The 14,867-nt window shown below is 37.8% G+C and overlaps 1 protein-coding gene across 8 annotated transcripts in view; it reads left to right on the top strand.

Moving 5' to 3' along the window:
• trip12 (thyroid hormone receptor interactor 12) overlaps positions 1-14,867 on the top strand; it is a 71,156-nt gene that overhangs the window by 33,284 nt on the left and 23,005 nt on the right. For all 8 annotated transcript variants that reach the window (XM_067419470.1, XM_067419475.1, XM_067419474.1 and 5 more), the window contains 14 exons: positions 3,002-3,107; positions 6,814-6,950; positions 7,108-7,191; positions 7,494-7,589; positions 7,685-7,836; positions 8,390-8,425; positions 8,618-8,713; positions 9,060-9,152; positions 11,890-12,051; positions 12,282-12,350; positions 12,480-12,645; positions 12,846-12,963; positions 13,108-13,264; positions 13,375-13,528. In XM_067419470.1, coding sequence (XP_067275571.1) covers positions 3,002-3,107; positions 6,814-6,950; positions 7,108-7,191; positions 7,494-7,589; positions 7,685-7,836; positions 8,390-8,425; positions 8,618-8,713; positions 9,060-9,152; positions 11,890-12,051; positions 12,282-12,350; positions 12,480-12,645; positions 12,846-12,963; positions 13,108-13,264; positions 13,375-13,528 — 1,626 coding nt within the window. The remainder of the gene's footprint in view (positions 1-3,001; positions 3,108-6,813; positions 6,951-7,107; positions 7,192-7,493; positions 7,590-7,684; positions 7,837-8,389; positions 8,426-8,617; positions 8,714-9,059; positions 9,153-11,889; positions 12,052-12,281; positions 12,351-12,479; positions 12,646-12,845; positions 12,964-13,107; positions 13,265-13,374; positions 13,529-14,867) is intronic.

Raw genomic sequence — 14,867 nt, 5'->3', positions numbered from 1 at the left:
CGCAGAGAGGGAGAGAGAGAGAGAGAGGTCTGCACTCTGCGGTCTGCACTCTGCACTCTGCGGTTGGCCATTAGTTAACTTACTTGTTTTTGTGTAAGTAATACGTTGTCAAATATGTTTAAACTTAAATAGGCTACCTATACAAGTAGTTATTTCTCTTTGTATTAATTTGTCCTGTTATTGACGTAATGCACGTCATTGACAAAATGCGCAACCAGATGTTAGAATATTCGTGTTTGTTTTAGAGGGAATATTCGAATGTCTTTTTTGAGCAATTTTGACAGCCCTAGTGGTGGGAAACGGACGGCAATAAAATAACTGACCAGTCTTAAAAAAACTTAAATGATGGCAATACCTTCTGACCCCACAAGAAACAATTACCATCCGAATAGAGCTTCAGCACCTCCTTCACCACTAACGGAGCGAGCTGGAAAATCAAACTTCTCCTGAATTGCCACCAACAAACCCCAGCAAAGATTGTTCTTGCACCGGCTTTAACTTCTGGATATTCGGCAGCGTTGTCACAACGGAATGAATGGTTTCTATCACATCTTTCTCTGCCGCCATTACTGAACTTCAACTCAAACTAGTGCTCAACATTAACGTCATCGTTCTCATCCACTCCCTATGTTCGCTGATTGGACCGGTAAAAATTTGTTCGGAGAACACCTAAGAATACACCGCAGTCCCAGACGTAGTACTAAAGGAAAATTAAAATTGAGCAGAAGTACATAGGAGGGTGGAGCCAGGCTAAAAGGTCAGAGCTAATTGATGAGAAGTGCCTTTCGATCCTGTTATTTGTATTGTTTTCAGATATTTTGTCTTCTGTCATATTTGTCTCTTGACATTTTTTTGTCAACCGATTAATCGGTTTGTTATTTTCCCCAATATTTAGGCTTTTTTTCAGATATTGTAGTCATCTTGTGAGCATTTTGAGAATTTTATGCAAGACCATTTAAAGGGTTAGTTCACCCAAAAATTAAAATTCTGTTATTAATTACTCACCCTCATGTCGATTGACACCTGTAAGACCTTTGTTCATCTTCAGAACACAAATGAAGATATTTTTTGTTGAAATCTGATGGCTCAGAAAGGCCTTCATTGACACATGTAATTTCCCCTCTCAAGACCCATAAAGGCACTAAAGATGTCATCTCACTACAGTGGCTCTACAAATATGTTGATTCATAACGGTTCAAAGTTTTGTTTTGAAATTGGCCCGTTGCTATATAAGTTTAGTTTTATTTTCCAAAAACTATTCTCGTCGCTTCATAGTACTATCATGTACTACTCAGTCACATACTCCGTCAAGTCATGTCCCAATAAATGAGCACAAATGTGCAAATAATTGGTATCGGTTATTTAAAAAAAAAAAAAATTGGTTGAGCTCGTAATTTCTGTTTTCTTCTGATTGCTGTATATATGTATATCTAACTCGATCTTTTTTCTTTTAAAAGATTTTTAAAAAGATATATCTAAATCAAAGATTTTTTTCTTTTAAAATGCTTTTTAGGTAATGGTTTTAGGTAATGGTTACAATTTTATGAGGGCTGCACGATTATGACAAGAAATCATAATTGTCGATTATTCCCATGAAATCCCAAGAAAGATGAAGCGGCGACATGCCACATTCTATCAAAATAAACAAGCTGAAAACACTTCCTGAAAAACATTTATTGCTTTTCTATAGCATTAAGCCTCAAATGTTAAATTGTTTTGGTTTCTTAAAAAAACAAAATCATTTTAATGATTGAATATGTTATTCTAAAATTAAAACCATGGAGAAAAAAGAATTTACACAATCTTTGCTATTATATTTGTGAAATACCATAGTAATATTTAAGGGTGCTCCGATAAGGATTGCTGGGCCAGATCGTTGGGAGCTGTATTTGGTGATACCGATCACAGGTTTTATTTTAGGCCGTTTAGTCATGTGGTATTATTTATTTAGCTATTCCTAACAATAAAAGCAATACAAGTATTAAAAGGAAAAAGGCATAATTTATTTATTGTTGTGCAACATATTCCATATCCTCTCATTTAGATACACAACTTAAGCCATAACAGCTTTCGTTTGGTTATTAGGAAAAGCTTACAGCTGACTTGTGAAATAAATAAATAAATAAATAAAAAATCAGAACAAAACTAGTCACAGTATAGTCTTCTCCGTATAAAATAAATACAGATTAATCCTTATTAAAGCCACTAAAGATCAGCGAGTGATTTCCTCTTTTTCTCTTATTGTTTGATTTACATTAAAGTATTAGTTCAATTTAAAATGAAAATTTCCTGATATTTTACCCCCATCTAATCCAAGATGTAATTCATGTATTTATTTCTTCAGTCAAAAAGAAATTGTTACTAATAATTTTTCTAGCTTCTTATTTTTCATGATCACTTACTGGCTTTTCACAGGTAAATGTAACATGTGACATTGTTTACAAGCAAGCTGGTTTATTGAGGTCCTTCCAAAGCACAAAGCTTATTGTGATTTATTGGATGGGTGGCATGCTACAATGTTCTGTTCATTCATCAATCAAAACAGCACAGACAAAGATTTGGGATTTTAGAATGGATATTATTGAATCATCAAAATAAGAATAGATTAAAATCAAGAAATCAAATATGTTTTTTGTTTTTTTTTTACATTTATTCCAAACAGCTTCAGCACATGCGCAGTCGAGAGTACTGTTCTCTGTGTGATTTTTAAACCATGTTCTCCTATGATCTTCTCTCAGTTTGCTGCATAACAGAACAGGTTTCTTCTTTCAGTATTATTTGTGTGCCGAAAGTTATCTAGACTAGTGTCACAATAAGAGAGAGGGTTTTAACAAAATCAGAATACCAGATGGAAGTTAGTCATTTGCGGGTTTCAGGGAGCCGCTATCAATATGCACGAGAGGTGGGATGTTTGAATTTATGGCTTGCCGTCGTTTAACTGCCTGTCTCTTTCTTCTTCGTTCTGATTATTATGAGTGTAATGGTGTATGTTTCTGTCTAGGTTTGAGGAAGTCCACTAAGAAGCGTAGTGAGTCTCCCCCAGCAGAGCTCCCCAGCTGTCGGAGGAGCACACGTCAGAAGACCACGGGCTCTTGCGCCAGCACCAGGTACTGAACCCCACCAGCCGTTTCAATCCAGAACAGTCTACTGATCTAGAACATGCTAATAAGAAATAAATAAAAAAATCCCCCATTTGAAAATATGGATATGCTATTCATAAAAATAAGAAATGCTATTTCTCTTTAGATTAGAAAAGTAATAAACCAAACTTTAATATTTTTGGAGTTTTTAATATTTTGATATTGTAATAATTTCAGTTTCTCTCCAAATTAATGTAGAAATAATTTAAAGACAGCATATTTTAAGTGTTGTAATGGCATCTTTTTATGAATGAAGGCCAGTCTCTACAGTATAAATGAAAGCTACCAAATTTCAACTTTTTTTAGGCTTTAAAAAAACTTTTAATTTAAGTGAACTTAAAACAATCTTTAAATTAACTCATTATAAAAAATGTTATATTTACTGGTGGCCTTCCCTGTTAGACAGAATGGGTTGCTTTTATCTGATGACCAGATTTAACGTGACTCGCATGTAGTAAACACAGACATTTTAATGATTGCGAGACACGAGAAAACAACGAGTGAGTACTTGCGGAATTAATTTTTTTAGTTTTTTATTTACAATTTAGGAATAGTCATTTGGATCATTTTCTTGCGATTAGAACTGCGACGGATTGCATTGATCATCTAAAGCGAGCGCTGCTGGAATGACCTCAAAGTCAAAGAGCAAACATAATTTAAAGTGGCAGTGACACCTCTTATAGTGAAAGCGCAAACACCATTTAAATCACCAGATCACATTTGGTTTTAGTAGTATGATTATTAAAAGCATTTTAGATGGTTTATTCTTATATGTATAGTGCATTAATAGAATCACGACAAGTGTACCGTTACACCCCTACTATAAAGCTATTCAAAACATCATTCAATATAAATTGTGATAATCATATTTAATAATCACAATTACAATTTCAAGGGAATAATCGACAATTATGATTGTCATAATCGTGCAGCCCTATTGTCAGTTTATGTTGAGTAATGAATTAACTAATGTTAAATAATGGAGCCTTATTCAATGCAGGCAGCATCTCTCCCCATGCCTGCGATGCCCTGCCTCTCCTGCTATTAATGCAGTATGTAAGAATGAACCATCTGAAATGCTTTGAATAATCATACTACTAAAACTAAATGTGATCTGGTAGGGGTGGGAATCTTTTACCATCTCACAATTCAATCCGATTCCAATTATTGAGGCCACGATTCATAATCGATTTTCGATTCAAAAAGATTCGATTTTGAAAATATCAAAATTAAACCCGACCCGTGTCCGCGATAAATCACACGCTAAAATCATTCAAATTAAAATGCTTTATTTTTTTTATCTTGCACCTCTCAACATCAACAGCGTCATGAATGGGCTAATGAAAGAGGCTCTGCCTTTAAAGACTCGTTGTCAACAATTTCATATACTCCACTCACCAACTTTACTTTTTACTTCATCAATTGCTACTCCTACAACGCTCGCTCCAACTGGGCTACGAGAGCCATCAACAAAAGTTGCACTGTCGCAGTGTTGGTGACGTAATGGTTCAAATGGCATATCGTTGTTGCGTGTATGTGTTTTGGTAATTTGGACATAGACATTGTAATACAGTATGTTCGAGGGGGAAGAAGGAGGCGGGAACCAGCGAACATTTAAAAGACTTTAACCAAACAAAACGAAAGTAACGTGGGCAGCCACGGACAACTGCCACATGCACACACATAATAAAACGTAAACACAACTCGATGTCAAATCCAGGTCTGGTGATCTCTCGTCCTTATATGCCTCCGAGCTCCCTCAGAGGACTCCGTGTGGCTCGCCGGTGACGCTCATTCACAATCACGCCCCGGTCTCGCTCGCTCGCCCATCTCGCCACAGAAATATTGCACATATTTTTCCTCCGCGCTACTACCCGCCCGCACAGAATTAATTATCCGCCCACATCCCCACCCATGATTTTTATAAATGTCACAATTTGCCACTTTTATGCCGTTGCAGGACTCTACGTCGCGTTACAATTTGGCTAGTTACAAAATGGAAACGGAACAGCCAGCTGATTTTATTAATTTATTAAATCGATTCTTGGACATTTCAGATCGATTCTGAATCATTGCAAATGAGAATCAGGATTCTTCTGTGAATCGAATTTTTTTTTTTTTGGCACACCCCTATGATCTGGTAATTTAAATGATGTTTGCGCTTTCACTAAGAAGTGTCGCTTTAAATGGTTTTTGCACTTAGACTTTGAGGAGCGCCGTTCCGGCAGCGCGCACTTCAGATGATCAATGCAATCCGTCACAGCTCTAATCACAAGAGAGCTCGTCAGAAGGACCACTATCCAACTGTAAACGTTTAGTAGTTCATCCAAGAATTTTAATTCTGCATTTCCTCTCTCTCATGTTGTTTTCGCACGTCACGCAATCATTTGAACGTCCGTGTTTACTACAGTATGTGCGTCGTGATAAATATATTCATCACATAAAGCCATTGTGTCTCTTAAGAAGACTTGAAGACTAAAGAAGATTTTGATTAGACACTTGATTAGTTATTTTTACATGCCTTTATGACATTCTTTGCATCTTTTAAGTTTTAGAGGAATGGACTTTAAAAATGAAGGGACATAAATCCCTCAGGTTTCATAAAAAATATCTTCATTTGTGTTTGGAAGTTAAATAAATAAAAAAACGACATGATGGTGAGTACATAATGACAGAGTTTACATTTGTGGTAGCCTACATTTGTTAATTGTGTTTTGGTGAATTATACATTATAAATAGGCCTACTACAGCAAGTTGAGCCTTGGATAAAACAACTCTATATCGCAAATCATTTTGTTTCCATCAACGATACATATCATATTTTTATATCGCGATATATCGTTACACCCCTTGTGCTAATATCTTTTTAAAATAAAAATGGCCTACACCTTAAAACTTTTAGTTTTACAAATCAGCACATTAAAAAGTTTTGAAGTGCCCATGATAACAATATTGTGCATTAGCGATGTCACGGTACCAAAATTCCAGTAGTCGGTACCAATACCATAACATTTTACGGTACTAGACCATTAATCAGCCCCCACTATCCCCTCAGCAGTATTTTGTGGAAACTGCAAATGGGTGTTCCTGTTCAGTTACTTACATTACTGGAACTTCCAGTTCATCCTCATGAGTATTAGGGTGCGACGTTGTAGATTGTCTTGCAGAATAACTTTTTTTATGAATGCTTGGGATCCCACAGACAATGTCAAACAAAAGCTATAAAATCGATAGTTCTGGTCCTTGATTTTTAATTTAAAAAGGCATGTTCTAAGATGATATGAAATATTCTGAACCTGTGCCACCCCAAGCATGGGTCGGTGTCCAGTGTGAGTCTGTGGAAGTGGGACACCCTGCCGGTCCGTTGCAATTTCTTTCTGGCGGAGGGGGATATGGTTGTGCGTTTTCGCGCGTCACGCAATCATTTGAACGTCCGTGTTTACTACAGTATGTGCGTCGTGATAAATATATTCATCGGTCTGTTTGGCATGGGGCCTGCCGCAAGCACATCGGTTGTACTGTCCTAAGGATGACCCTGCTCTGAACACACACCTGACACCTCAAAATGTCAATGTTTTTCATGTAGTGTATTTCAACCTTTTTTGATTGGTTGGCATCGTTTTAGTGTGCCAGTAGTTTGTATTAATATGCAAAATTGTTGTTGTTATTCTAGTCGGCGAGGCTCAGGCCTGGGCAAGCGCGGGACAGCCGAAGCTCGCCGACAGGAGAAAATGGCCGACTCTGACAACAACCAGGATGGGGCCAATTCATCGGCCGCGCGCACAGAGGAAACGCCCCAAGGGGCGTCAGGTAAGAGCAGCAGTCCCCTAAAATTTTATTACATATTTTATGTGATACTGTGCTGTGTATGTTCAGAACACACTGACAGCACCTTAAAACAGGCATGAAACCGTGTGCTTTATTCTACATCTCAGTCTCTTATACTCATTCTCTCTCTGCTGTGAAGCGTCTAGCTCAGTAGCTGGAGCTGTTGGCATGACCACCTCTGGAGAGAGTGAATCAGATGACTCTGAAATGGGAAGGCTGCAAGGCATGTGTGCTCTACCTATTCATTTTCTAAAAATACTGTTTTAGGCATAATTGTTCAGTGATGAGTCAAATTGTTACTCTGTGTTCTTTCATATTAGTGTTATGTTTTGCAAGCTTCTCAACATTATGTGAATTAGACTATTGAATGTGATTGGAGTATTTAAAACATTAGATTTTTTCCAAAATGTTCCTTCTAAAAATAGTTTGTAAATATCTTGACACTGATCAAAGCATAATAAAACACAGACATCTACTTGTGTGTGAGGTTTCCTGTTTGATAATTTTACTCTACTCTCTCTACAGCGCTGCTGGAGGCCAGAGGCCTTCCTCCTCACTTGTTTGGCCCCTTTGGCCCCCGTATGTCTCAGCTGTTTCATAGGACCATTGGGAGTGGAGCCAGTGAGTGACCTTGACTGATGTTTGTGACATTCATGTTGGATTTAAGTATTCATCTGTTTATGGTGTCCGTCCTCTGTCTCCCTCTGTGCTTGCAGGCTCAAAGGCACAGCAGCTGCTGCAGGGGCTGCAGGCTACAGGTGATGAATCCCAGCAACTCCAGGCTGCTATAGAGATGTGCCAGCTGCTAGTGATGGGTAATGAGGAGACGCTGGGAGGATTCCCTGTCAAGAGCGTCGTACCTGCCCTGGTGAGTATGCTATACCTGCATTGGGAAATTCACCTGGGCTTCGGCTTAAAGCCTGGTCCACACTAGGTTGGCTCGATACCACAGTTTTGACTTCAGTACGATACCAGGATCAAATCTATTTTCTAAACGTTGAACCTCTTTACATGTTTTTCTAAACATGCAGCGCCTCTTGTATGAGAAGCGAGTGCAGCAAAGTTTTCTGTCTAGAAAATGCACAAAATATGCAACACTCTGTGTGAATGGCTTTCTTTATATTTTGGTGTAATCAAGATCCCCTTTTAGTCAAAACCTATATGATTTAAACTGTAATAAATGGATGTTTTACTGTTATTTACTTTAGGATGTTACCATAGACATTACCCTACCCTTCACATATTGTATTCATTTTATTTGTGTAGGTCTTAGAAAAGGTCTTAAAAGGCCTTCAATTTGTGCTTTCTGTTATTTATAATCTGAGAAAGATAAATAACCGTCTGTCTATGTCAGGAGTCAAGCGTCCACTCTTGCCTTTCTTACCCACATGTCCTGTTCTCCTCTCGTCTTCTCTTTTCAGATCACACTATTACAGATGGAGCATAATTTTGATATTGTGAGTATTAGGAACTTCTGTGAGTGGGTGCATGTGTTTACGCAGACACAGAACATTGTGTAAGCCTATCAAGGCCAACTGCAGTGACTCCATCACCTGGCAATCATTTCATCCATGTAGTCAGTCATTCAGTTTTGACACTTAAAATTGGAGAATAACCTAGTAACTTAACTGTGTGTGACATTTCTACAGATGAATCATGCATCTCGCGCCCTCACCTACATGATGGAGGCTCTGCCGCGCTCCTCGGCTGTGGTGGTAGACGCCATTCCAGTCTTCCTGGAAAAGGTAAATGGCACCTCTGTGTTTTTAACTTGGCTGCACAGGTGGATAACATAATTAAAGGGGCTATATAAAGGAAATGTTTTTCTTTACTTAATTGAAATAAAGTATACATTTAGAAATATGGAACATTGTTTTGCCCCCTCAAAAACATGTTTGGCATCACAACTATGAGAACATTTACATATTATATTTAATTATATTTGCAGAGCAACACCTATTTGGTGTTTACCGACTTTATTGGAGTGACATTTAACATGTAAATAAGTTAGACAATCATGTAAGTGTTATATTTAGAAGTGGCATCTTTTGTGTTTGTTGTCTCAAATTAATTTTTCCCTTGTGTCTACAGCTTCAGGTAATACAGTTTATTGATGTGGCAGAGCAAGCCTTGACCGCCCTGGAGATGTTGTCACGGAGGCACAGCAAAGCTATCTTACAGGCTGTGAGTACTGGTGATTTCTTTTTGCTATAATGCTGTTTCAACCTAGTGTTAATTTCGTTAAAATCTCCATGACTAAACCAAAAAGATCACATCATTTAAACAATTCTGACTATATCAACATGAAATATTTTTGAAGAGTAAAAATGAGTAAAAATAAAAACCTTACCAAAGTATCTCTGTTTTTATTGGAAAAAAAAGAAGTTACATTTACAGACTGTTTTTAACTAGTCTCTGTGCTTTTTTGCTTGGGGTTCCCAGATGTTGAGATTTTAAATCCACCAATCAGAGTTTTTCTCTTAAAAGGCTGCATTTTCTTCCCATTTTTTACTTAATATTTGCAATCTGGCAAACATTTGCACACGCTCTCTCTACACTGTGGAAGAAGCACTTATGATTGGAAAACTACAACAAATGTAAGCTGGAGTTCCAAAGGAGATTCGGTTCAAATGAAAGTGTGTGTTCTGTCTTGTCACATGCCGCTTGCGGCGACTAAATCTGCGAATAAACCTTTTTAGTGATAAACTGTAATAAAACCAAACATGGATCTTGACTAGGGCTGGACGATATGACCTAAAATCGAAATTTTAGGTTATTTATTGAACATTTTACCTCGATTACGATTAATTATCGTTTATACAGTTTCTTGCTTTTTTTGTTGCCCTCATTCACTGGTTTCTAGGATGTAAGTTTGTACTGTAAATATGCTTATGCTTAAATATAATTATTAAAGGTGGGATATTTTTTATTTTCTAATGAAAGAGTTAATTTCTTATCTGGTGTAATTTTAAAATAATTGAAGGAAACTAACTTAAGCGCTGCTAACAGTGCTATTTTTCCGACATAACAGCTCTGTGAGTTGTAGTTACTTCAAAAGTAAAAAAGTCTATGCTATAACTTGAATTTCTAAGCTGCTTTAGTGATAAATCTCACTCCTGAATATTTATCTGTGCATGTGATTTTCACATGTGCAAGCTACTCTCTGTGTGAGTGTTAGTGTGCCACAATATATCAGTGCATTAGTATAATATATTGGTACATGTCCAATGTTTCCGATAAGTCTGTCAAGCCTTAAAACACGTTCAAACACAACATTTTGTAAAGGTGAAAGTGATCTGTCTGCAGGGCTCACACATTGTCACAGACATGTGTCTCAGCTTTGTCACAGAAACCAGCTTATGCACTGAAGTACAAGTTGATCTAATGAATTAGCCTTTATGTCAGTGTTGGGCAGTAGCGTCGCTACAAGTAGTGACGCTACTAGCTTAACTACATTTTTCACTAGCGTGGTGGTAGCGTCGCTGTTTTCTCAATGAAATAGCTTTTCAGTAGCGAAGCTCTTCTGTTGATCAAGTAGTGCGGGAGCGTCCACACAAGCTAACGTTAAATTTTCCCAATCATTTCTGAGGATCAAGCTCAAATTGGAAACACAACTGATAAGAACGCGGATATACTTCACTTTCTACGTTCCTTTCTGCCTCGCGCAGACGCGCACATATGCGCGAGCGAGCCTTTCAAAGACACGCACAGATGCACGCGAGAGCCTTTCAAACTACTCATTTGGCAGTGAGCGCGTAAAGACAGGATAGGCGCGTGCACATTCACACTATCTAGTTGACGTTTTTTTCCCTAGCGCTTAATTCACTGTTGCACACGCATCGTCCGCGCGGTGACAAAATAGAAACGGCAACGATTTAAAATCCATTGTGTCTCTTGAATAAACACCTCTAGTTAAAAGTATCGGTGTCCAGCCTGGCCACCTCTGGATATGAATGAATGAATGAATGAATGAATGAATGAACACACACACACACACACACACACACACACACACACACACACACACACACACACAGGCTACATGTTTTGTTTTTTGCCATGTTGGTACTGTTTGGAGCAGGTCTTAATTATTTTGCTACTGTACTTTCTGGACTGGACTTTTTTTGTACGAATTGAGTTGTAAATTAACTTACAGTTTGTCCTGCAAAAGTGCCCTAGTCTAAATTGAGCATAAATACAAACACACAGTTGTGTATGCATATCATACACATACAGATGAACATACACACACTCGACACCAGGGGCCTATTGCACAAAACTAGGATAAGGGTTTAAGCCGGGATATTTTGGTGATCCTGGCTCAATTTATCCGCTAATATACAGTTATCTTTCATTATCGTTATCGTTCTTGGTATGAGTTTGCCTTCAGGGTATGTTTACATGACAGCTGTGTACTAAATTTTGCACAAAAACAATCCCTTATCCTAGTTTTGTGCAATAAGCCCCTGGTTTTGTTAATATTATGGATCACATGTTTTTGTTGCCGAATTGATTTCGGACAGCTTTTGAATAACTTTAAAAAATGTGTGTCTATATGCTTGACTTTTATTGATCACTGAAATAGCATTGATTGGAACGAAGTGGGTTCAATATAAAATTAAATAAACAAAAAGTAGCTTAGATGTAGTAAACTACTTTTTTCAAGTTGCTGTAGCTTAGCTTGCTACATTTCCCAGGGGGGTAGCTTCAGTGTAGTGAAGCTTAATTTAATGTAGAGTAACTGTTAGCTTAGCTCACTACATTTTCCAAGTAGCTTGCCCAACACTGCTTTATGTAAGCTATTTTAAGTATGCACAGCAGTGCATATTGTCGGTTTTATAAAATATTTAAATTTTAAATCTGTTGTTTATTATAGGAAATGACATACCAATGAGGCTATGCTTTTTTTTTTTAATTTCAGGGTGGTTTAGCTGACTGTTTGCTTTACTTGGAGTTCTTCAGCATCAATGCTCAGAGGAACGCGTTAGCCATCGCCGCCAACTGCTGCCAGAGCATCACGCCAGACGAGTTTCACTTTGTCGCTGACTCTCTGCCCCTGCTCACTCAGAGACTCACACACCAGGTGATGAGTTGAAAGACACAGCAGACACCTCATTCACATTTACAGCAGATGAACAGACGTCATGTCTGGATCGGTAACACAAACATAAACACTCACAAGGACGCAAGCGTTATGTTTGCCATAGTGTTACTGGTGTGATTCACACCTTGCTGACGACACGTTGGCAGACAATGATATCGGCACCGTCTAACTCAGATGAATCAATATTTTTATGATTACTTGTTTTACAGGATAAAAAATCTGTCGAAAGCACTTGTCTCTGTTTTGCCAGGCTGGTGGACAACTTTCAGCATGAGGAGGTGAGAAATCATTACATTCGCACAAGCACAGCAAACCTAAGAACTTGTCTGAATTGACACTCAAAATGCGAAACATTTGTGCATTCAGTATGACCTGATTAACCGATTCCCTTTGTCACTGTGTCACAGAACCTGTTACAGCAGGTGGCCTCACGGGACCTGCTGACGAACATCCAGCAGCTGCTGGTTCTTACTCCACCCGTGCTCAGCTCCGGCATGTTCATCATGGTAGTGCGCATGTTCTCTCTCATGTGCTCCAATTGCCCATGCCTGGCTGTGCAGCTCATGAAACAGAGTAAGTCACTCACACACACATATCCCGCCCTGCTGCCTGTTTCCAAAAAGACAAGAACACCAACACAGGAAAGAATGTGGTACTTCAGACCAGTTTTTGCACATATTCATCAAGTTCGACACTGGATGGATGGCATGTGGCCTGTTTTACAAAAACATGTAAATGTACATTGTGTGACTCTGTGTTTTGTTTGTTTATAGATATAGCAGAGACCCTGCGATTCTTACTCTGTGGAGCATCTAATGGGAGCTGTCAAGAACAGATTGACCTTGTTCCCAGAAGCCCCCAGGAGCTTTATGAACTCACTTCACTTATTTGGTATGTCCTGTTTTCATAAACCTCTCCTCAATCTGTGTGGTTGGGTCAGTGATATCTGATTAACATTTTCTGAGTAAACTCAGATTCAGCAGAGGAAACCATAATGAGTGCGTTTGATCATTCTGTTTTATCTCTCTGCTATAGTGAGCTGATGCCATGTCTGCCCAGAGAGGGCATCTTTGCGGTTGATGCCATGCTGAAGAAAGGCAGTGCCCAGACTACAGAGGGTGCCATCTGGCAGTGGAGAGATGACAGAGGCCTGTGGCACCCGTACAATCGCATTGACAGTCGTATCATTGAAGTATGTTCAGCTGACTACATTCAGTGCAGATGTAGTTAGTATGGGTTACAGAAGACCAGTTAATGAATTAGAATCCTTGTGATTTTATTCCTAACCTTTTTTTTTTTCAGACTGCACACCAGAATGGAGAAGATGAGATAAGTCTGTCAACACTCGGTCGTGTCTACACCATCGACTTCAACTCTATGCAGCAGATAAATGAAGACACTGGCACTGCCCGTGCCATTCAGAGGAAACCTAACCCTCTGGCCAACCCCAACACAGGTACACATACAACACTCACACTTAAGGAAATATTCTGGATTGTTTTCAACCTAATGTTTTTTTTTTGTTTTTTTTTGCAAATGTAGATTTACTTTTTTTTTTACGTTACCAATAACTTAAATGAATTTTCTCACGATTTACAAATAGCTGGAAACATTTAAGATATTGTAAGTACTTAACTGAACAAAATCTATAACACTGGCCTGGTAGTTTTGAGATATTTTACTGAAAATGTTTTACATAGTGCACCTTTAATTGCAGATAGTTTATTAAATCAATATGAATTAAAATGTTACCACTTAATGTCAAATAGTGATGAATTTTATTAGAAAATTAAAAATCATACAACCATGAGAAACATTTGTCGTTATTAAAATACATTAAAATGTCTACGCTTCATCACTACTAACACTGATTACTCTGATCCTTCAAATATTCATATTCTTGTGTAATTGGCGCGTCATCCTAAATAAACTCTTCTCTTGCGTGATAACTAGAATTTTTAAATATTTAGATCTAATATGATTTCTAACCTGTAAGGTTGCCAGAATAATAATCATAGACTGTTTGTTAATAGACCAGAGGAGAACTGGCACCCCGACTGAGCCTGGTTTCTCCCAAAGTTTATTTTTCTCCATCATGCCCTGGTGGAGTTCCTTGCCACTGTCGCCTTTGGGTTGGCTTGCTCAGTTGAGGACACTAAAATTTCAATACGAGTTATTCAACTACATATCCAAATAAAATAAATGTATTGGGTCTTAAAGGGTTAGTTCACCCTAAAATGAAATGTCATTAAATTGAAATGAGCTGATAGGATCACCGTTTTCTCCAGAACGACTGTACAGCTTAATCAATTGTCCTGTTTAAAACTGTAAAGCTGCTTTGTAACAATTGTCATTGTAAAAGCGCTAAATAAATAAAGTTGACTGGACTTGTCTTGTCTGATGCTTTAATTTGTTTTATTTTATTGTAATATAATGAGAGAGAAATGGAGAGAGAAAAAAATCAACTAAACAAATGTAATAAACTTTTTAAATGTAATTTGCATTGTATATCTCTCGCATGAATGTTATACTACTCATGTTTAAATGTATATATTTTACTATACTCTTATGCATAACAAAAAACTTATTTATTTTGTAAGAACAGAGAAACGTGTTCGTCTTTTGTAACATGTTGTAAACTCATAAGCATTCAAACATCTAATGTTATCCTCTAACCTCTTAAATCATGGGTCTTCCACCGGAGATCTGCGGCGCTACTTCAGGGGGTCCGCCAATTAATGTTTGGTCACAATTTTTTTTTTAATTAAAAAATTATAACAGGGATAACATCACAA

The sequence above is a fragment of the Pseudorasbora parva genome, chromosome 16, assembly GCF_024679245.1.
Source record: "Pseudorasbora parva isolate DD20220531a chromosome 16, ASM2467924v1, whole genome shotgun sequence".
In the NCBI taxonomy this organism is placed as follows: domain Eukaryota; kingdom Metazoa; phylum Chordata; class Actinopteri; order Cypriniformes; family Gobionidae; genus Pseudorasbora; species Pseudorasbora parva.
The sequence above is the reverse complement of the archived record's forward strand: the minus strand, read 5'-3'. Positions and strand labels throughout refer to the sequence as shown.